This window comes from Hemitrygon akajei, chromosome 17 (assembly GCF_048418815.1).
Source record: "Hemitrygon akajei chromosome 17, sHemAka1.3, whole genome shotgun sequence".
In the NCBI taxonomy this organism is placed as follows: Eukaryota; Metazoa; Chordata; class Chondrichthyes; order Myliobatiformes; family Dasyatidae; genus Hemitrygon; species Hemitrygon akajei.
In genome coordinates, this window is record NC_133140.1 from 28,427,147 (window position 1) to 28,449,176 (window position 22,030).

At 49.2% G+C, this 22,030-nt stretch overlaps 1 protein-coding gene across 3 annotated transcripts in view; it reads left to right on the forward strand.

Annotated features, from left to right (window-relative positions):
- slc12a3 (solute carrier family 12 member 3) overlaps nucleotides 1-17,409 on the forward strand; it is a 68,542-nt gene extending 51,133 nt beyond the window's left edge. For all 3 annotated transcript variants that reach the window (XM_073069829.1, XM_073069830.1, XM_073069831.1), the window contains exons 21-25: nucleotides 9,119-9,230; nucleotides 10,117-10,203; nucleotides 10,318-10,453; nucleotides 13,833-13,900; nucleotides 16,305-17,409. In XM_073069829.1, coding sequence (XP_072925930.1) covers nucleotides 9,119-9,230; nucleotides 10,117-10,203; nucleotides 10,318-10,453; nucleotides 13,833-13,900; nucleotides 16,305-16,446 — 545 coding nt within the window. In that variant the 3' untranslated portion in view covers nucleotides 16,447-17,409. The remainder of the gene's footprint in view (nucleotides 1-9,118; nucleotides 9,231-10,116; nucleotides 10,204-10,317; nucleotides 10,454-13,832; nucleotides 13,901-16,304) is intronic.
- Nucleotides 17,410-22,030: the final 4,621 nt, after the last annotated feature.

The window sequence follows — 22,030 nt, forward strand, 5'->3', positions numbered from 1 at the left end:
TCTCCCAAGTAGCACCAGCAAACCTTCCAGCCAGGATATTAGTTCTCATCCAGTTCAGGTGCAGCCCGTCCCTGTTGTACAGGTCACCCCTTCCCCAGAAAAGGTTCCAATAATTAAGAGCTTGGAAGCCTGTGCCTTGCACCATCTCCTCAGCCACTCATTCATCCGTGCTTTCACCCTATTCCTATCTGGAACAGGGAGGAATCCCAAGATTGCAACCTTGGAGGCCCTCCTCTTCAACTTTTCTTTCCTAACTCACTGCATAAGACTTCTTCCCCTTTTTGTCATTGGTGCCAATGTGCAGCACGACCTGCACTGGTGCCACAACCTGCACTGACCACTCCTGCACTGGTGCCACGACCTGCACTGACCGCTCCTGCACTGGTGCCACAGCCTGCACTGACCACTCCTGCACTGGTGCAGCACGACCTGCACTGACCACTCCTGCACTGGTGCCACGACCTGCACTGACCACTCCTGCACTGGTGCCACGACCTGCACTGACCACTCCTGCACTGGTGCAGCACGACCTGCACTGACCACTCCTGCACTGGTGCCACGACCTGCACTGACCACTCCTGCACTGGTGCCACGGCCTGCACTGACCGCTCCTGCACTGGTGCCACAGCCTGCACTGACCACTCCTGCACTGGTGCCACAGCCTGCACTGACCACTCCTGCACTGGTGCCACGACCTGCACTGACCACTCCTGCACTGGTGCCACAGCCTGCACTGACCACTCCTGCACTGGTGCCACAGCCTGCACTGACCACTCCTGCACTGGTGCCACAGCCTGCACTGACCACTCCTGCACTGGTGCCACGGCCTGCACTGACCACTCCTGCACTGGTGCCACAGCCTGCACTGACCACTCCTGCACTGGTGCCACAGCCTGCACTGACCACTCCTGCACTGGTGCCACGACCTGCACTGACCACTCCTGCACTGGTGCCACGACCTGCACTGACCACTCCTGCACTGGTGCCACGGCCTGCACTGACCACTCCTGCACTGGTGCCACGACCTGCACTGACCACTCCTGCACTGGTGCCACGGCCTGCACTGACCACTCCTGCACTGGTGCCACGACCTGCACTGACCACTCCTGCACTGGTGCCACGGCCTGCACTGACCGCTCCTGCACTGGTGCCACGGCCTGCACTGACCGCTCCTGCACTGGTGCCACGACCTGCACTGACCACTCCTGCACTGGTGCCACAGCCTGCACTGACCACTCCTGCACTGGTGCCACGACCTGCACTGACCGCTCCTGCACTGGTGCCACGGCCTGCACTGACCGCTCCTGCACTGGTGCCACGGCCTGCACTGACCACTCCTGCACTGGTGCCACAGCCTGCACTGACCACTCCTGCACTGGTGCCACAGCCTGCACTGACCACTCCTGCACTGGTGCCACAGCCTGCACTGACCACTCCTGCACTGGTGCCACGGCCTGCACTGACCACTCCTGCACTGGTGCCACGGCCTGCACTGACCACTCCTGCACTGGTGCCACGGCCTGCACTGACCACTCCTGCACTGGTGCCACGGCCTGCACTGACCGCTCCTGCACTGGTGCCACGACCTGCACTGACCACTCCTGCACTGGTGCCACGGCCTGCACTGACCACTCCTGCACTGGTGCCACGGCCTGCACTGACCGCTCCTGCACTGGTGCCACGACCTGCACTGACCACTCCTGCACTGGTGCCACGACCTGCACTGACCGCTCCTGCACTGGTGCCACGGCCTGCACTGACCACTCCTGCACTGGTGCCACGACCTGCACTGACCGCTCCTGCACTGGTGCCACGACCTGCACTGACCACTCCTGCACTGGTGCAGCACGACCTGCACTGACCACTCCTGCACTGGTGCAGCACGACCTGCACTGACCACTCCTGCACTGGTGCCACGACCTGCACTGACCACTCCTGCACTGGTGCCACAGCCTGCACTGACCAATCCTGCACTGGTGCCACAGCCTGCACTGACCACTCCTGCACTGGTGCCACGACCTGCACTGACCACTCCTGCACTGGTGCAGCACGACCTGCACTGACCACTCCTGCACTGGTGCAGCACGACCTGCACTGACCATTCCTGCACTGGTGCCACGGCCTGCACTGACCGCTCCTGCACTGGTGCAGCACGACCTGCACTGACCACTCCTGCACTGGTGCCACGACCTGCACTGACCGCTCCTGCACTGGTGCCACGACCTGCACTGACCGCTCCTGCACTGGTGCCACGACCTGCACTGACCACTCCTGCACTGGTGCCACGACCTGCACTGACCACTCCTGCACTGGTGCCACGGCCTGCACTGACCACTCCTGCACTGGTGCAGCACGACCTGCACTGACCACTCCTGCACTGGTGCCACGGCCTGCACTGACCGCTCCTGCACTGGTGCCACGACCTGCACTGACCACTCCTGCACTGGTGCAGCACGACCTGCACTGACCACTCCTGCACTGGTGCCACAGCCTGCACTGACCACTCCTGCACTGGTGCAGCACGACCTGCACTGACCACTCCTGCACTGGTGCAGCACGACCTGCACTGACCACTCCTGCACTGGTGCCACGGCCTGCACTGACCGCTCCTGCACTGGTGCCACAGCCTGCACTGACCACTCCTGCACTGGTGCCACAGCCTGCACTGACCACTCCTGCACTGGTGCCACGACCTGCACTGACCGCTCCTGCACTGGTGCCACGACCTGCACTGACCACTCCTGCACTGGTGCCACGACCTGCACTGACCACTCCTGCACTGGTGCCACGACCTGCACTGACCACTCCTGCACTGGTGCAGCACGACCTGCACTGACCACTCCTGCACTGGTGCAGCACGACCTGCACTGACCACTCCTGCACTGGTGCAGCACGACCTGCACTGACCACTCCTGCACTGGTGCCACGACCTGCACTGACCACTCCTGCACTGGTGCCACGACCTGCACTGACCACTCCTGCACTGGTGCAGCACGACCTGCACTGACCACTCCTGCACTGGTGCCACGGCCTGCACTGACCACTCCTGCACTGGTGCAGCACGACCTGCACTGACCACTCCTGCACTGGTGCCACGGCCTGCACTGACCACTCCTGCACTGGTGCAGCACGACCTGCACTGACCACTCCTGCACTGGTGCCACGACCTGCACTGACCACTCCTGCACTGGTGCCACGGCCTGCACTGACCGCTCCTGCACTGGTGCCACGACCTGCACTGACCACTCCTGCACTGGTGCCACAGCCTGCACTGACCACTCCTGCACTGGTGCCACGACCTGCACTGACCGCTCCTGCACTGGTGCCACGGCCTGCACTGACCGCTCCTGCACTGGTGCCACAGCCTGCACTGACCACTCCTGCACTGGTGCCACGACCTGCACTGACCACTCCTGCACTGGTGCCACGACCTGCACTGACCGCTCCTGCACTGGTGCCACAGCCTGCACTGACCACTCCTGCACTGGTGCCACGACCTGCACTGACCACTCCTGCACTGGTGCCACGACCTGCACTGACCACTCCTGCACTGGTGCCACGGCCTGCACTGACCACTCCTGCACTGGTGCCACGACCTGCACTGACCGCTCCTGCACTGGTGCAGCACGACCTGCACTGACCACTCCTGCACTGGTGCCACAGCCTGCACTGACCACTCCTGCACTGGTGCCACAGCCTGCACTGACCACTCCTGCACTGGTGCCACGACCTGCACTGACCACTCCTGCACTGGTGCCACAGCCTGCACTGACCACTCCTGCACTGGTGCCACGACCTGCACTGACCACTCCTGCACTGGTGCAGCACGACCTGCACTGACCACTCCTGCACTGGTGCCACGACCTGCACTGACCACTCCTGCACTGGTGCCACGGCCTGCACTGACCGCTCCTGCACTGGTGCCACAGCCTGCACTGACCGCTCCTGCACTGGTGCCACGACCTGCACTGACCGCTCCTGCACTGGTGCCACGACCTGCACTGACCGCTCCTGCACTGGTGCCACGGCCTGCACTGACCGCTCCTGCACTGGTGCCACAGCCTGCACTGACCACTCCTGCACTGGTGCCACAGCCTGCACTGACCACTCCTGCACTGGTGCCACGACCTGCACTGACCGCTCCTGCACTGGTGCCACGGCCTGCACTGACCGCTCCTGCACTGGTGCCACGACCTGCACTGACCACTCCTGCACTGGTGCCACGACCTGCACTGACCACTCCTGCACTGGTGCCACGACCTGCACTGACCACTCCTGCACTGGTGCAGCACGACCTGCACTGGTGCAGCACGACCTGCAATGACCACTCCTGCACTGGTGCCACGACCTGCACTGACCGCTCCTGCACTGGTGCCACAGCCTGCACTGACCACTCCTGCACTGGTGCCACGGCCTGCACTGACCACTCCTGCACTGGTGCCACGACCTGCACTGACCACTCCTGCACTGGTGCCACGACCTGCACTGACCACTCCTGCACTGGTGCAGCACGACCTGCACTGGTGCAGCACGACCTGCAATGACCACTCCTGCACTGGTGCCACGACCTGCACTGACCACTCCTGCACTGGTGCCACGGCCTGCACTGACCGCTCCTGCACTGGTGCCACAGCCTGCACTGACCGCTCCTGCACTGGTGCCACGACCTGCACTGACCGCTCCTGCACTGGTGCCACGACCTGCACTGACCACTCCTGCACTGGTGCCACGACCTGCACTGACCACTCCTGCACTGGTGCCACGACCTGCACTGACCACTCCTGCACTGGTGCCACGACCTGCACTGACCACTCCTGCACTGGTGCCACGGCCTGTACTGACCGCTCCTGCACTGGTGCCACAGCCTGCACTGACCGCTCCTGCACTGGTGCCACGACCTGCACTGACCGCTCCTGCACTGGTGCCACGACCTGCACTGACCACTCCTGCACTGGTGCCACGACCTGCACTGACCACTCCTGCACTGGTGCCACAGCCTGCACTGGCCACGACCTGCACTGACCACTCCTGCACTGTTGAGCACGACCTGCACTGACCACTCCTGCACTGGTGCCACGGCCTGCACTGACCACTCCTGCACTGGTGCCACGACCTGCACTGACCACTCCTGCACTGGTGCAGCACGACCTGCACTGACCACTCCTGCACTGGTGCAGCACGACCTGCACTGACCACTCCTGCACTGGTGCCACGGCCTGCACTGACCACTCCTGCACTGGTGCCACGGCCTGCACTGACCGCTCCTGCACTGGTGCCACGACCTGCACTGACCGCTCCTGCACTGGTGCCACGGCCTGCACTGACCGCTCCTGCACTGGTGCCACGGCCTGCACTGACCACTCCTGCACTGGTGCCACGGCCTGCACTGACCACTCCTGCACTGGTGCCACGGCCTGCACTGACCACTGCTGCTTCCTGCAGATGTAGTCATGAGGGAAACCGTCAGGTATCCTGAAGGCCCACGTCTGACAGGAGGAGCATTCCATCCTGACTACTCAACACTAAATAAGAAGACTTGCCTCTTCTTAACTGTGTGCCAAAGCTTTCACACTCTCTGACTGGCACACTCCAACAATGGATGCTCTGCTTGAGCCTACCGACACTTTATTTGCAACTGTGGTTAGGGCTCTGACGCCAACACTTTCCATCCCTGCGCAGCCCCAAAAGGCCAGCCTTGCTGAATCTGTTCCCTTTACCCTCTCTCCCCCAACTTCTGTAGGACTCTGACACTAACATTTCTCTCGCCCGAGCTGCTGGTTTTAAAAGAAATGGACTTGCCCAAGTGTGTTCTATTTATATTCACACTGCAAACTTCAGTAGGTCTCTGATGCCTGTGCAGCCCAAAAGGACTGGTCTTGCCGAATCTGCCCCTTTCATCCTCTCTCTCCCGATTCCCGTTGGGCTCTGACACCGACACTCACACTCCTCTCACCTGAGTCGCCGAGAAAATGTGATGTAAATTGTAAATGATTAATTCCCAAGGTGGACAGTTTGTTAGACGACCTGTATTATGTGAATGATGACCGCAGAGGTGCGTGTGCTGCTGAGGTCCCGCAATTCCGCCTTCAGATCAGGCGACAAGGCAGCTTTAACAACAGCAAGGGCCAAACTGTCCCGAGCCATCAGAGGGGCAAAGTGTGCACATGCCCAGCTAATCCACAGTCACTTCCAGAACAGCGGCGACACGCGGCGCATGTGGAAGGGCATCCAGGACATCACAATTACAAGACAACATCACCTGACTGTGCAGGTGATGCCTCCCTCCCAAATGCACTGAATAACTTCTACACCCAGTTTGAGGCGGAAAATGACGTTACGGGGAGGAAGTCCACCCCTCCTGCGAATGACCAGGTGCTGTGTCTCTCCGTGGCTGATGTGAGACGAATCCTGTGCGGGGTCAACCCATGGAAGGCTGCTGGACCAACAACATCCCTGGTAGAGTGCTCAGAGGATGTGCAGACCAGCTAGCAGATGTTCTCACTGACATCTTCAACATCTCCCTGAGCAGCACCACCATTCCAACGTACTTCAAGGCCACCACCATCGTCCCTGTGCCGAAGAAGTCTTCAGTGTCCTGCCTAAATGACTACTGCCCCGTTGCACTTACATCCATCATCATGAAGTGTTTCGAGAGACTCGTCATGAGGCATATCAAGACCCTGCTGCCCCCTTCACTGGACCCCCTGCAGTTTGCATACCGTCCCAACCACTCAACAGATGACGCCATTGCCACCACCCTCCACCTGGCCCTAACCCACCTGGACAAAAAAGACACATACGTTCAGATGCTGTTCATAGACTTCAGTTCAGCATTCAACACAATCATCCCTCAGAAACTGATTGGAAAGCTGAGCCTACTGGGCCTGAACACCTCCCTCTGCAACTGGATCCTAGACTTCCTGACTGGGACGCCTCAGTCAGTCCAGATCGGGAGCAGCATCTCCAACACCATCCCACTGAACACAGGGGTCCCCCAGGACTGTGTGCTCAGTCCACTGATGTTCACTCTGCTGACCCATGATTGTGCTGCAACACACAGCTCGAACCACATCATCAAGTTCACCAATGACATGACCGTGGTGGGTCTCATCAGCAAGAACGACGAGTCAGCTTACAGAGAGGAGGTGCAGTGGCTAATGGGCTGGTGCAGAGCCAACAACCTGTCTCCTAATGTGAACAAAACAAAAGAGATGGTTGTTGACTTCAGGAGGGCACGGAGCGACCACTCCCCGCTGAACATCGACGGCTCCTCGGTAGAGATTGTAAAGAGCACCAAATTTCTTGGTGTTCACCTGACGGAGAATCTCACCTGGTCCCTCAACACAAGCTCCATAGCAAAGAAAGCCCAGCAGCGTCTCTAATTTTTGCGAAGGCTGAGAAAAGTCCATCTCCCACCCCCCATCCTCATCACATTCTACAGGGGTTGTATTGAGAGTATCCTGAGCAACTGCATCACTGCCTGGTTCGGAAATTGTACCATCTCGGATCGCAAGACCCTGCAGCGGATAGTGAGGTCAGCTGAGAAGATCATCAGGGTCTCTCTTCCCGCCATCACAGACATTTACACTACACGCTGTATCCGCAAAGGAAACAGCATTATGAAGGACCCCCATGCACCCGTCATACAATCTCTTCTCCCTCCTGCCATCTGGGAAAAGGCTCCGAAGCATTCAGACTCTTACGACCAGACTATATAACGGTTTCTTCCCCCAAGCTATTGGACTCCTCAATACCCGAAGTCTGGACTGACACCTTGCCCTACTGTCCTGTTTATTATTTATTGTAATGCCGGTACTGTTTTTGTGCACTTTATGCAGTCCAGTATAGGTCTGTAGTCTAGTGTAGCTTTCTCTGTGTTTTTTTTATTACGTAGTTCAGTCTAGTTCTTTGTACTGTGTCATGTAAACCATGGTCTTGAAAAAACGTTGTCTCATTTTTACTATGCACTGTACCAGCAGTTATGGTCGAAATGACAATAAAAGTTGACTTGACTTGACTAAGTACAAGAGCTATCCTCCTGTATGCTTCAGTGAACCATGACAATGATTTGGGGTTCAGTCTCCCAATGTGTGGTCACTATATGCTGCAGTTCAGTGATGGAAGTTGAGGTGATCGTAGCTTGGCAGTGTGTTTGGATCCGTCTAAATGGACTGTTTCCCATTTAGATGGGTAACCTGCTTCAAAGTCTCTGCAAATGGTATTCAGAACTGTTCCCTCAGATGTATATGGGAAATCTCCAATAATCCATGAGATCATTGAACAGTTCTCTAACAAGATCAGATAGACTCCTGACTTCACAATCTACCTTCTAATGCCTTACTGTCTGCCTGTGTTGTACTTTCTCTGTAACTATTACACTTTACTCTGCACTCTGCTATTGTTTTCCCTCCAGCACCTTCATGCATCGATGCCATAAAATGATCTGCGTGGATGGCATGCAAAGTAGTTTTTCACTGTACCTCCGTACATGTGATAATAAACAAACAATTTGCCATCTTTTACCAGTTGATACGATATTTCCTCACTGCCACGGAAGTACAGCAAGACCACGCGGAGAATGTTCCCCAGAATGGAGTCTGTATAAACTGGGTTTGTTTTACTTGAGTGAGAGGAAGCTGAGTGGGAGATGTGACTGAGGTGTATTAAATTGTGAGGAGCATAGAGAGGGTAGACAGTGGGAATCATTACCCCATAACATAGATGTCAAAAACTAAAGGATGTATGTGTGAGGGGTGAGTTTAAAGTGAATCTGTGGAAGAAAATTTCTTTACCCAGGATGTTGAAAGTGGGTCATCTCACACTTAAGGTGATTCTGGAGACACAGTAATTTGCCAGAACGTAGAAAACTGCAGGCTATGATCAATGGGATGAGTAGATAATGCAAGGCATGGACATGCTGAGTGAAGGGGCCTCTTTCTGCCCTGTGTGACTCTGAGCAATGTGTAGGCGAGAGATGGAAAGGAAGAGAAATGGAAGGAGGCACTTGGGAAGGTGTGGGGAGCGAGGAAGTGTGTATGAGTGCCCCAGAGTCCCTCAGGCTGTGCTGTGCCCTGCTGGTATACTGCTGCTCTTCTAACCTGCATCTTCCTTCCTGTAGGCCTCACCCTCTTAATTCCATATCTTCTCACTCGCAAGAAGAGGTGGCGCCAGTGCAAGGTTCGAGTGTTTGTGGGCGGTCAGATTAGTCGCATGGACGAGGAAAGAAAGGCGTAAGTGGATCTGGCTTCCTTAGACAGAGTCTGCCACTGAAAGCCCTGGTAGGAATCACCACTGTGAATCCTAGAGAAAGGATTACAAGATCAGCTTTATTTGTCACGTGTACATTGAAACATACAGTGAATTGCTTTGCATCAAATCAAATCAACGAGGATCATGCTGAGCAGCCCACAAGAGTCACAATGTTTCTCGTGCCAACCCACAACTCATTAACCTTAGTTATACATCCGTGGAATGTGGGAGGAAACCAGAGCACCTGGAGGAAACCCAGTCACGCGGTCACGGGGAGAAATCCTTACAGTGGAGGAAATCAAACCCTGATCTTAGAGTTGGTGCTGTGAAGCACTACAACATACTGCCTGCTGACACTACCAGGCAAATACAGCCAAATGTTGGCCTTGTTGAGGTATTGTGAATTTCAAATCAATTCCAGTAGAGTAACTAAAGCTGATTAGTGGTCTATGTCACAGCAGGCACCATGTTAGTGAGGGAGCTGGTCTCTGCTCCTTTCACAACCACCAGAGGTATCCAGGGCCGCAGATCACATGATCTACCAGTATGTAGTGGTGATCTGTGGCCATTGCTTTTTGAGCAGTCTCTACTCTCCAGCTGCTGGAAGCACAACTCCACCAGCACTGTCATTCATTTACCATTTGTTGATTAATTTTTAGTAGCTACGACCATGTTCTTTGAACGCAAGTTCAAGTTCAGTTTATTGCAATTCAACTGTACACATGTATGCTGAGGTAATGGAGGGGGGGGGTGAATCAATTCCAATTTCAGGCCCATTAGTGTATTTGAAAATCTCTCCCAGGTCATTTGAACATTTCTCACTGCCACTTAAAAAACCAAAACTAATAATTCTCTTTTTGAATTTAGGATGGTCAATCTCTTAAGCAAATTCCGTCTTGGCTTCCATGAGGTCCATGTCCTGCCGGACATCAACCAGAAACCTCGTTCTGAACTGTAAGAAATATCTGATCACATCTCTTGAATGTTTGTTACTCTCGCTTGTATTGTCTCCGGTTTATAATCACTGGTGTTAAATAAACATTTATACATTTTTTTCTTTTATTATAGAGTAAAGAGGTTTGAGGATCTGGTTGCACCTTTCAGACTGAATGATGGGTTCAAAGATGAAGCCATTGTTAATGAGATGAGGAAGGACTGTCCTTGGAAGATCTCAGATGAGGAGATTAAGAAAAACAATGCAAAGGTATGTAAAGATCCGGTGAAACAATCGACTCAGTTGCTGATTCTCAGTTGTGTATGAAATGAAACACTGGTGACTGGTCCTGATTGTGGATTAGAATGACTTGGGAATTTGTAAATGCTGTAGATTTCAGATAATCTGGTACCCTCAAGGCTTTGGTGCTGGACGAGATTTTCTGGACAATTGAGTGTTAATTCAATTATTAGTTCCCCGTTTCGTTTTGTTTCCTTATATGTGGGTTTACCTTTCTCATCCACTTGGCCTCACCCATCACATTGTCCTCCTTCCCCTCCCTCCTCCCTCCACCTTTTTTATTGTGGTGTCTTCCCCCTTCCTTTCCAGCCCTGATGAATGAGTCCAGATGAGCTCAGAGCATGGATCAGCACCTGGAATGATGTTGTAGCTGTTAGTGAGGCTTGGTTGCAGGAGGAATAGGACTAGCAGCTCAGTAGTTTGGGGTTCTGTTGTTTTAGACGTGACAGAGCAGGAGGGATTAAAGGAGGATGGGTGGCGTTACTAATCAGGGAAATTGTCATGGCAGTGCTCAGACTGGAGAATTCATCTAGTGTGTCATTATGGGTGGAACTGAGAAATAAGAAAGGTATGACCACTTTAATGGCTTTATATTACAAACACCCAAATGCCCTAGGGATATGGAGGAACAAATTTGTAGAGATCGCAGACTTTTGCAACAACCATAACGTTGTGTTGGTTGGTGATTTTAACTTTCCACGTATTAACTGGGAGTCCCATGCTGTAAAACGACCAGATAGGATTGAGTTTGTCAAATGTATTCAGGAAAGTTTCCTTCATCAGTACGTAGAGAGTGTGTGATACTGGATCTATTGGGGAATGAGACAGGGTATGTGACAGAAGTCTGAGTATGGGAACGCTTTGCATCCAGTGACCACAAAGCATTAGTTGCAGGAAGATAGGTCTGGTCAGCGGGTTGAGATTCTAAATTGGAGGAAGTCCAGTTTTGATGGTATCAGAAAGGATCTGGCAAGTGTGAATGGGACAGGCTGTTTTCTGGCAAAGGTGTACTTGGTAAGTGGGAGGCCTTCAAAGGTGAAATTTTGAGAGCACAAAGCTTGTATGTGTCTGTCAGAATAAAAGATAAAGATAACATGTGTAGGGATCCTTGGTTTTCAAGAGATATTGAGGCCCTGGTTAAAAAAAAAGAGGAGCTTGGCAGGTGTAGGCAAGTAGGAACAAATGAGGTGCTTATGTTGTACAGGAAATGCAAGAGACCACTTAAAGAAATCAGAAAGGCTAAAAGAAGGCATGAAGTTGCCTCAGCAGCCAAGGAGAAGGAGAATCCTAAGGGATTCCACAGATATGTTAAGAGCAAAAGGATTGCAAGGAACGAAATTGGTGCTCTGGAAGACCAGAATGGTAATCCATGTGTGGAATCAAAACAGATGGGGGAGGGGGAGATCTTAAATAAATTTGTTGCATCCGTATTTACTCAGGAGATGGACACGGTGTCTATAAAAGTGAGGCAAAGTGGCATCAACTTCATGGAGGAGGAGGTGTTTGCTACCCTGAGGCAAATCAGGGTGGATAAAGCCCCAGGGCCTGACAAGGTGTTCCCTCAGACCCATGGGAGGCAAGTGCAGAAATTGCCAGAGCCCTGGCAGAGGTGTTTAAATCATCCTCAGCGATAGGAGAGGTACCAGAGAATTGGCGGATAGCCAATGTTGTTGCACTGTTTTTTTTAAAAAAAGCTTTAAACAGAAGCCAGGAAATTATAGGCCAATGAGCCTGACATCAGTGGCGAGAAAGTTATTGGAAGGTGTTCTAAAGGACCAGATATATGAGTATTTGGACAGATATGGACTGATTAAGGACAGCATAGATTTGTGCATGGTGGGACATATCTAACCAATCTTGTAGAATTTTTTGAGGAAATTACCAGGAAAGTGAGGAAGGCAAGTCAGTGGATATTGTCTACATGGACCTAGGTAAGGCATTGGACAAGGTCCTGCATGGGAGACTGGCCAAGAAGGTTCAGTCACTCAGCATTCAGGATGCGACAGTGAATTGGATTAGACTTTGGCTTTGTGGGGAAAGCCAGAGAGTGGTAGTGGATGGTTGCCTCTCTGACTGGAGGCCTGTGACTAATAATGTGCCACAGGAATCAGTGCTGGGTGCTTTGCTGATTGTCATCTATATCAATGATCTGGATGACCATGTGGTCAACGGCATCAGCAAGTGGCAAATGACACCAAGACTGAAGGTGTAGTGTACAGTGAGGAAGGCTATCGTAGTGTTCTGTGTCAGCTGGAAAACTGGCAGATGGAATTCAATGCAGACAGATGCTAGGTCTTGAACTTCAGTAGGACCAACCAGGGTAGGTCTTACATCATGGACGGTAGGGCACTGATAGAGCAAAGGTGTGGTAGAGCAAGGGGTACTGGAGGTACCCTTCCATAATTCATTGAAAGTGACATCGCGGGTGCAGTGGTGCTAGAAAGTTTGTGAGCTCAATTTCAACATTTTAAGGGAAGTTTGGATAAGTACATGGATGGTAAAGGTATGGAGGGCTATGGTCCCAGTGCAGGTCGATGGTAGTAGGCAGTTTAAATAGGTTTAGCATTGACTAGGTGGAGCAAAAGGCCTGTTTTTGTGCTGTACTTCTCTATGACTCTATGAAGGAATTCAACCGAAACATCAACTGTTTATTCAGTTCCACAGATGCTCCCTGGATTACTCAGTTCCTCTAGCATTTTGTGTGTTGCTCAGGAAATGGAACATGCTGAGTTTCAGTTTGTACATTTCAGCTCTTCAGACTAGTTGAATTGTAATGCCAGCCCTCCAGGCCTGGCCTATAGGCATAAGCCCTCCCCCCCACTGCCTCCTTCATTCAGTGCTTCCGACCCTGATTCCAACTGCACACCTCGCACATACTCTAGAATAATCAATAAACCAGGTGCCAAACCATCTCAATTTCCAAACAATCAGACACTGGATTATCAAAGTTCTCCTATAGTTAGATTGCTATTGATATGGAAACTCAAAACCCATATCCCTCTGCTATCATATGGCATGCCATTTGTTCTGATCCTGTACCAATTGCCTGATTTATGGTGATGCTTGTATTGCAAATGTGGATGGATATTTGGGTGAAGAATTTTGGATTTTAAAAAAGGCTTCTCATTGTGTTTTAGTCTTTAATGGTATAATTGGCTATCAAGTCTAGCAAATCAATTCAGCAATAGGATTTTTGTGCACGACCAGTAATTGCTCCAATTTTTAGCATATTTGGTGCACTGGTTTATAGACCTGCTTAGCAGTAGACGTAGAATTAAAATATCTGAAGCATGTTTAGGGAGGATGCAAATGAAGTCTGCTTTAGTGACGTGATTGTTTCTTGGTGCAGTCACTCCGACAAGTGAAACTGAATGAGATCTTACTGGATTACTCCCGTGATGCTGCACTGATAGTCATGTAAGTATGAAAGCTACTCCATACAAACCCCGGGTTATAATCCCTTCCTCTTTATAACCATATAACAATTACAGCACGGAAACAGGCCATCTCGGCCCTTCTAGTCCGTGCCGAACGCTTACTCTCACCTAGTCCCACTGGCCCGCACTCAGCCCATAACCCTCCATTCCTTTCCTGTCCATATACCTATCCAATTTTACTTTAAATGACAATACCGAACCTGCCTCTACCACTTCTACTGGAAGCTTGTTCCACACAGCTACCACTCTCTGAGAAAAGAAATTCCCCCTCGTGTTACCCTTAAACTTTTGCCCCCCAACTCTCAACTCATGTCCTCTTGATTGAATCTCCCCTACTCTCAATGGAAAAAGCCTATCCACGTCAACTCTATCTATCCCCCTCATAATTTTAAATATGCTGCCAGCTTTTTCTGTAAGAATGGTTTAGTACAAAACACTGGTTATATTACATTTATATTACAACTATGTTCGATGCATGGAGAAAAGGGCAGAAAAATACTGGAGCACAGAACCATACAGGTGCTTCAACCCATGATGTTATTCAATCTTTTAACCTACTCCAAGATCTGTCTAACCTTTCCGCCACATAATCCTACATTTTCCTTTCATCCACGTGCGTATCTAAGAATCTCTTAAACGGCCCTAGTGTATCTGCCTCCACCACCACCCACAGCAGTGCGTTCCATGTACTCACCACCCTCTGTGGAAAAACAAACTCTCTCCGATACCCCCCTTATACTTTCCTCCAATCACCTTAAACGTGTGTCCTCTTGTGTTAGCCATTGGCCCAGCCCAGGAAAAAAGTGTTGGCTGTCCGTCCACTCTATCTGTTCCTCTGATCTCATGTACATCTATCAGGTCAACTCCGAAAGCCCCAGCTTGTTCACCCTTTCCTCATACGATAAGATTTTTAATTCAGGTAGCATCCTAGTAACAATCCTCTGCATACTCTCTAATGCTTCCATATGAAGTGACCAGAACTGAACGGAATATTCAATGTGGTCTAAGCAGAGTTTTATAAACTACAATGTTACCTCACAGCTCCTGAACTCAATCCCCTGACTAATGATGGGCAACACACCTTCTTAACCATCCTATTAACTTTGAGGGATCTATGGATGTTGACCCAAGATTCCTCAGTTTCTCCACACTGCTGAGAATCCTGCTAGAAACCTTGTAGTCCACCTTCAAGTTATTTGAAGCCTATTCCTAATTTTTATTTATAACATAGTTACAGACATATTGATTGTTTTTTGTATCTCAAAGAAAGTGTATATTTAAATGTCAGAATGGACATCTGCTATTTCTGGTTACCTTGGCTTCAAGGCAGCTGCTGTCATGATTCAATCAGGGATTTGTTAAGACGCCATTGTGGTTCTTGACGCCACCTTATCCCACATTTCAAGTCAGTACATTTTGTGGATTGAGTGTAGAATATCTGAGCAAAATATTCCTTTCAGTAAAAAGAAAATACATCAATTTTCTTTAATATTGGTTAGCAAATATACACATTGTGGTAGGAAGTAGAATTATATCACAAGGTTAATCTGACCTGATTAGTGGAGGACTATGTTAATCATTTAAATTATGTCTCTTCAGTTCCATTATTCAGTCAGCTGTTCCACTGAGCTAGTTCTACGTGATAATTGTACTATTTTATCATGCTTTTTTTAAAAAAAAGTGTTCTCTCAAAAATATATTCATATTTTATGAATCTGTAATGTAGAAGCATAAATTCATGAAAACTGCACAAACATGTAAATTCACATAAGATAGGTTATATATAGAAGCTTGTTTTTTTAAACATATCTTTTGTGGTGTTATTCAACATAGTGTATATAATCTTTAATTTGAATATAGAATTAAAGTGACAGGAAATTTTAAATTAGTTTACTAACAGCTGGAACCTGATTAGATTTTAGTGATGAGGTGACATTAGTTTTTTCTTTCATTTGCTGCACTTTGCCTGTGCCCTGAGCTAAGATTTGATTTTCTTTTTCTTTTTTGCAACCTCTATCAAATTGATCTGTTGAGCTATCTACCCCCGTGAGTGTCAGACCAAGACACATTTGTGATGTCTCCTACTTGGACTGGAATTAACCACTGGAAAAATCATTGGTAGAGCATATCTTCCCTGTCACTTCTCACCTCTTCATCCGTTCAATGTGGTTGCATGTAGAACCACAGAGGAGTTCTTGAAAATTGTAGGAGAAATTTCAGATACACATAAAAGAAATTTAAAAGTCCTGGTGAAACTCTGTTTAAGTTACTTTAACAACATTGCCTCTGGCTAAGTTATTAGTCCTGGAATTCCCAAAAAGTGCATTTATCTTTTGAATTATTGGCTATGTGTGATACTGAGTGGTTGTTTATTATTCTTTCAGTACCATGCCGATCGCAAGAAAGGGGAAAACCCCAAGTGCACTGTACATGGCCTGGCTGGAGACACTTTCACAGGATTTACGCCCTCCTGTTCTCTTAGTCCGAGGAAATCAGCAAAATGTTTTGACATTCTACTGTCAATAACACTTTATCACTTGATCTAAATACGTTCGCAATAGTTGACACAACAAATTTGAATGTATGTGGCAAATGAACAGTAAAACTATACATGTTTTGTATCTGTGATTTTAAGGACTTGAAAATAAAAATGTGAGCTGGACATACAAGACTAGCATGAAAGAGCAGACACTGTGAAAAGAGAGCACCACTTTTAATTAGAGGTTTACTATATTACAAGTTAATGACTTTATAAAGTAATAATTCTAATACAGTCAACTAATCAATGTTCAAGCTATATGAAGCATCACTTAATAAATCAAAAACACAGATTCTGCAGATGCAGTGGCTGATCTTACTAACCATGGGTCAAGTAGGGAGGTCTGTATAATAGATTCAGACAATCAATTATGGAGGCCCTGTATCAGAGGCTTTGACAAAAAGCAGAGTTGGAGGCAAAGTTTCATCCCATCTAAGCTGTCAAACTATTAACTGCTCACAGAGGTACTTCATAACTATTAAAATTGATATAAATGATAGGAAAAATTCAAAAAAAAGTCAAAATATTAAAAAATAATTAGAAGTTGACTTCAAATATTACTTCCATTTTGCCTCCCAACGTGCAGACTAGAATTATCATTGTAATGAACGGATTCATGAATCCAATGGTAAATGCAACCTGGCATAAGAGTACGAGCGATTATCAGTATCATGCTGGGAATTCCATTAAGGCTGGGATCCGTCACTGAATTCCGAGTGGTGTTCCATCTGTCACTTAGTGACTTTCAGCTTTGTGACGGAAAATGTGTGCATGCAATTCCAAGATTTATCTAAACTTGGCTGAAAGGATCTGCCAACAGTGACCTGCGAGGTTTGCCCTGTTGAGTGTTGTCAATGCAAGTCGTTCAAATGTTTTTATTGTTACACTGTAATCATTTATTCTGTCTCAAATTGATACCAAATTAAGATTAAATAAAAAGCAAAATTGGTCAGGAGTGTTTTCTTTTGGTGAATGACACATGCCCCATGTTGATAGATGTAGGATCCAGATGATTGCTGATAACTAGTTATGCAGGAAGCTTGATTAAGGGAAGTTTGCTCTAGCAAGCAGAAGGGACATATACCAAAGCTCTTGAATAAAGCATCAGCGTTTTAATAAAGAACCACCAGAACGAAGTAGAAATACATTGGCCGTAGATCAGAGGAGGCTTGTGGGCAGAAGATGGAACAAAATAGGGTAACATGAGGAGCTGGTTCAATTCAAGTATGAAATGTAAATTACTGATGCTGGGAGTGGGTAGGGGGACATAGAAACACATTTAAACGACAAGCTGATGGTTTACTAAAGGCTGAGTAAATATAAAGGAGGATTTCATCAGAATCCAGTTAACACACTGACAGTAATGCTGGCACATGAGGTGCCAGCTGCTCCTCAATGAAGTCATGAAAAAGTAAAAATCTGTTGGATATCTGAAATCAAAACAGAAAATGCTGTGAATACACAGCAGGTTAGGCAGCATTTGTGGTGAGGGAAACATTTAACATTTCAGGTAGATGACCTTTAAAAGTTAGAAAACTACAGTGTTTTAATTTCCAAAGGATGGGGAGAAGAAAGGAAGTGCCTGTGGTAAGTGGAGACCAGATAACAAAGAGAAGTCATGCCAAGTTTATAAGACTAAGTTATAGGAGCAGAGTTGGGCTATTTGGCCCATCGTGGCTGTTCCATTTCTCTCTCAACCCCAGTCTTCTGCTTTCTCTCCATATCCAGTCATGCTCTGACCAATCAAGAACCTATCAACCTCCACCTGAAACACCCAGTAACTTGGCCTCCACAGCTGCCTGTGGCAATGAATTCCACAAATCCACCATCGTCTGGCTAAAGAAATTCTTCATCTCCATTCTGTGGACATCCCTCTGTTCTGAGGCTGCGCCCTCTGGTCCTGAACTCCCCCTCTGTCAAGGCCTTTCGACATTCAATAGTGAGACCCCCCCCCATTCTTCTGGATTCCCACAAGTGCAGCACAGAGCCATCAAACTCTCCTTATACGATCAACACACATAAAATGTTGGAGGAACTCAGCAGGTCAGGCAGCATCTGTGGAAAAGAATAAACAGTCAATGTTTTGGGCTGAGACCCTTCATCAGGACTGGGGGGAAAAAGATGAGAAGTTAGAGCAAGAAGCAAAGGGCTTCTCACCAACTTCTCAATTTTTTTTCCCAATCCTGGTGAAGTGCCTCGGCCCAAAACATCGACTGTTTCCTCTTTTCCATAGATCTGCCTGGCCTGCTGAGTTTCTCCAGCATTCTGTGTGTGTTGCTCAGATTTCCAGCATCTGCAGATTTTCTCATCTCGTTCCTCATATGATGGCCCTTTGATTCCCGGAATTATTCTCGTGAGCCCTCTCTGAGCTCTCTCCAATATCAGCACTCCCTTTCTTAAATAAGGACCTGGAGCTGTTCGCAATACCCCGAGAGATGCCTCACCAGTGCGTAATAAAGCCTTGGCATTGCATCCTTGTTTTCACATTCAGGTTCTCTCGAAATGAATGCTAACATCGCAGTTCCCTTCCTCACCCTGCAAATTAACCCTGGGGAGTTCTGCACGAGGACTCCCAAGTCCCTTTGCACACCTGATTTTCGAATTTTCTCCCCATTTACAAAATAGCCTGTGCTTTCATTTCTTCTACCAAAGTGCATGGCTAGGCACTTCCTCAGATTGTGTTATCCTACTCAGGCACCCCACCCCCCACCCTCAAATCACCAGAATGGGCAAAGTGAGTGTGAAGCTTGTCCCCAGCTCAGGTCCTATGAGCCTTAGTTGAAGTAACAGCAGATGCCTCTGGAGCGTCCAGGGGTGGGCCGACATGCACATGGCCATGTCGAGATGCAGGGAGTTACAGTAGTGAAACCGGCCAGGTTTGATGGGCCAGTTTAAGGCACTCTACAGAGAGACATTCAGGTTTACTCCTCCTTTCTACAATTAAAGTCTTCTCGCCTTAGTCCAGGATGAAGAACAGGCGATCATAGTGGGGCTTAAGGGGACGTTGCTGTACGTTATGGTGGAAAAACCAAACAAGGTAGGACGTAGATGAACTGGAACCCGAGGGTGCTGTACGCCATGATGGGAATTGAGTTTACTGAGAAGGGTAGAATGCTGCTGAGACACCAGCCAGGCGGTTTTGGCATCAGCAATGAAATCAATTGGCACCAACTTAACTGTGGAGGACTGCAGGTCCTGTTTTGGAGCCATTTTGAGCCCCAGCAGGACCCACGGGAGACGATCATGCAAACACTTGTCTGTCAATGAGGCCATCCGAGCAGACTTTCAGGAAGAGTGAAACCACTCACAGGCCGTTGGACTGGGGGTGATATGCCACAGTGTAATGCAATTTAACACCAAGGCCTGGGCCACTGCTGCCCAGAAGTCCATCGTGAATTGGGGACTGCACTTGGAAGAAATGCCAGATGGGTGCTGATGACCCAGGTATTGATGAAGGCCTGAGCCAAATCTGCAGCCGTTGTCAACACTAGAGATCGAGACACAACCTCTGGCCATCTGGTGGTATGGTCCACCATAGTAATGTGAAACTGCAGTAGAAGATCAACCAGGCCAACACTGACGTGGTGAAACTGTCGCTCGGGGTCCTCAAAAGTTGCCGATGGTGCCTGAACGTGACAGTTAATTTTCATCCACTGACACACAATGTGGGCTGCACTCCAATCTCACACATCCTTTCTGAGGCTGTGCCACACAAACTTTAAAGCATCAAGTTTCTGTGAAGCCTTCCTGCCCGGATGCGAGAAGCCATTAATAGAATTAAAAACATTCATCCCCAGGTTACAGGCACTATGGGTTGACCGGTTGAAACATTGCACAGGAGAGAAACTGTCCAAACTTGGTATCAGCCATCCACAAGCCCGTTTCTGCTGTCCTATCAGCCTGGATCTCTGAGTCACATGTCATGTCAGCAGAGTCAACCCTATTTCAGTCCCAAATAGCATGCACAGAAACTCAAACAGGCCAAGCAGCGTCATAATCCCACTCTTGGGTAAATCCTCAGCACACACAGGAACCTGATGGTGGCCCCTGACTGTCCTTTTAGAGAAAAAATATATATTTCTGGCTAAATGTACTGAAAAGTCTTGAATATGTGGGACCAGGGAACGATGGGAGGTGGTGGCCTCGTTAAAGCAACATGAATCACTGCATGGCTAGCAACCACTGTCGGGCTTAGGGACCATGTGCAGGGGTGAAGTCCCAGGACTATTTGAGCTGTGTATAATGCTAAGCATTTCCATGCAGGCAAACTCAGCCTTCGTGCTGGCCAGTTTTTCTGAGTCCAGTTTATGGGGACGCGTGTGGACTGCCGAGCTAGTTGTGAAAAGGTGGTGCTCGACCCCATGCTCTGTGCCTGTAGTAGAAAACGTGGGCTTGGTGAGGTTTGCGATTTCGCCCAGCCGGCGAGTGAAAGCAGGAGGTGGTGCATGCCCTAGACAGAGCCTCCAGCCAGTGTCCATCACTGTCTGCCTTATAATCAATGGGCAATGCTGGCAGCACACGCATCTTTGTCACACTGGAGGTGTGTTGGTAAAGAACAGAAGATGACCCTGGCACCTAGAACCCACTGTGTTCACAGATCTCCGATGTCCCAATACGCTGGCACTGTCAAAGTCACATGGCAGCTGGCACTTCTTGCTGTTAGTGCCAGAGCACGTGTGGTAAAAACATAGACCCGGCATTGTCTCGTTCGGAACCGCAGGTGTGCGTACACCGGAGTCTCTGCTGATAGTGCTTATTGAGTCAGGCAAAGGAGGAAGAATGAGGCACTTCTACCTCGTGTAGACTATCGGCCATTTTAGCAAGCTCGCTTTAGTCCTTCACAAGAGTATTTGCAAGGGCTGTGCGAACTTGATCAGGCATTTGTTGCATAAAGAGTTCTTTAAAAATAAAGCAAGGATGATGACGACCCAGGAGCGATAGCATGTGGATCATTCGTTCTGAAGGCCTAGTACCACCCAGGCTGGGCAAGGAGAGCAACTGGTTGGCGCGCTCAGACTCAGAAAGTCGGGAAGTCTGTAAGAGGCGAGTTTTCAGAGTGATCACGTGCAGGCAGGCCATCCAGCACACTCACCACTCTGGCCACAGTGGAACTGCTTCGCAATGCTACGACAGAGGGATGATCTCTTGCAGCAAGAACCGGGCTTCCACTTGTGCAAACCACGCGGTAGTGTGCTGCTCCCAGAACTCCAGCATCGTCGGCATGCCATTGAGTAACTCGGGAATCATATGACAGCGCTGAGGTCACCAATGTAGTATTTTGTAAACAGAACATGTGAGAGCTCTTTTACCTGCTTAACAAAAGCCACAGCCCTTTATTACCATTACAAGCAAACCAAAAAAACAGTCATTTACTCTAACTTCATTATGTTAGACACAGTCTCTTAAAAGAACTCAATGATGGTGCTTGTGAATTATTCAGAACTGTTTGTATTATGAACATTATGTGATATTCGTCACCCATTACATTATACTTGTATCTTTCCTGTAATACCATGGGCTCTTATTTTACTAAGCAACCTCATGTGCAGCATCTTGTCAAAAGCCTTCTGA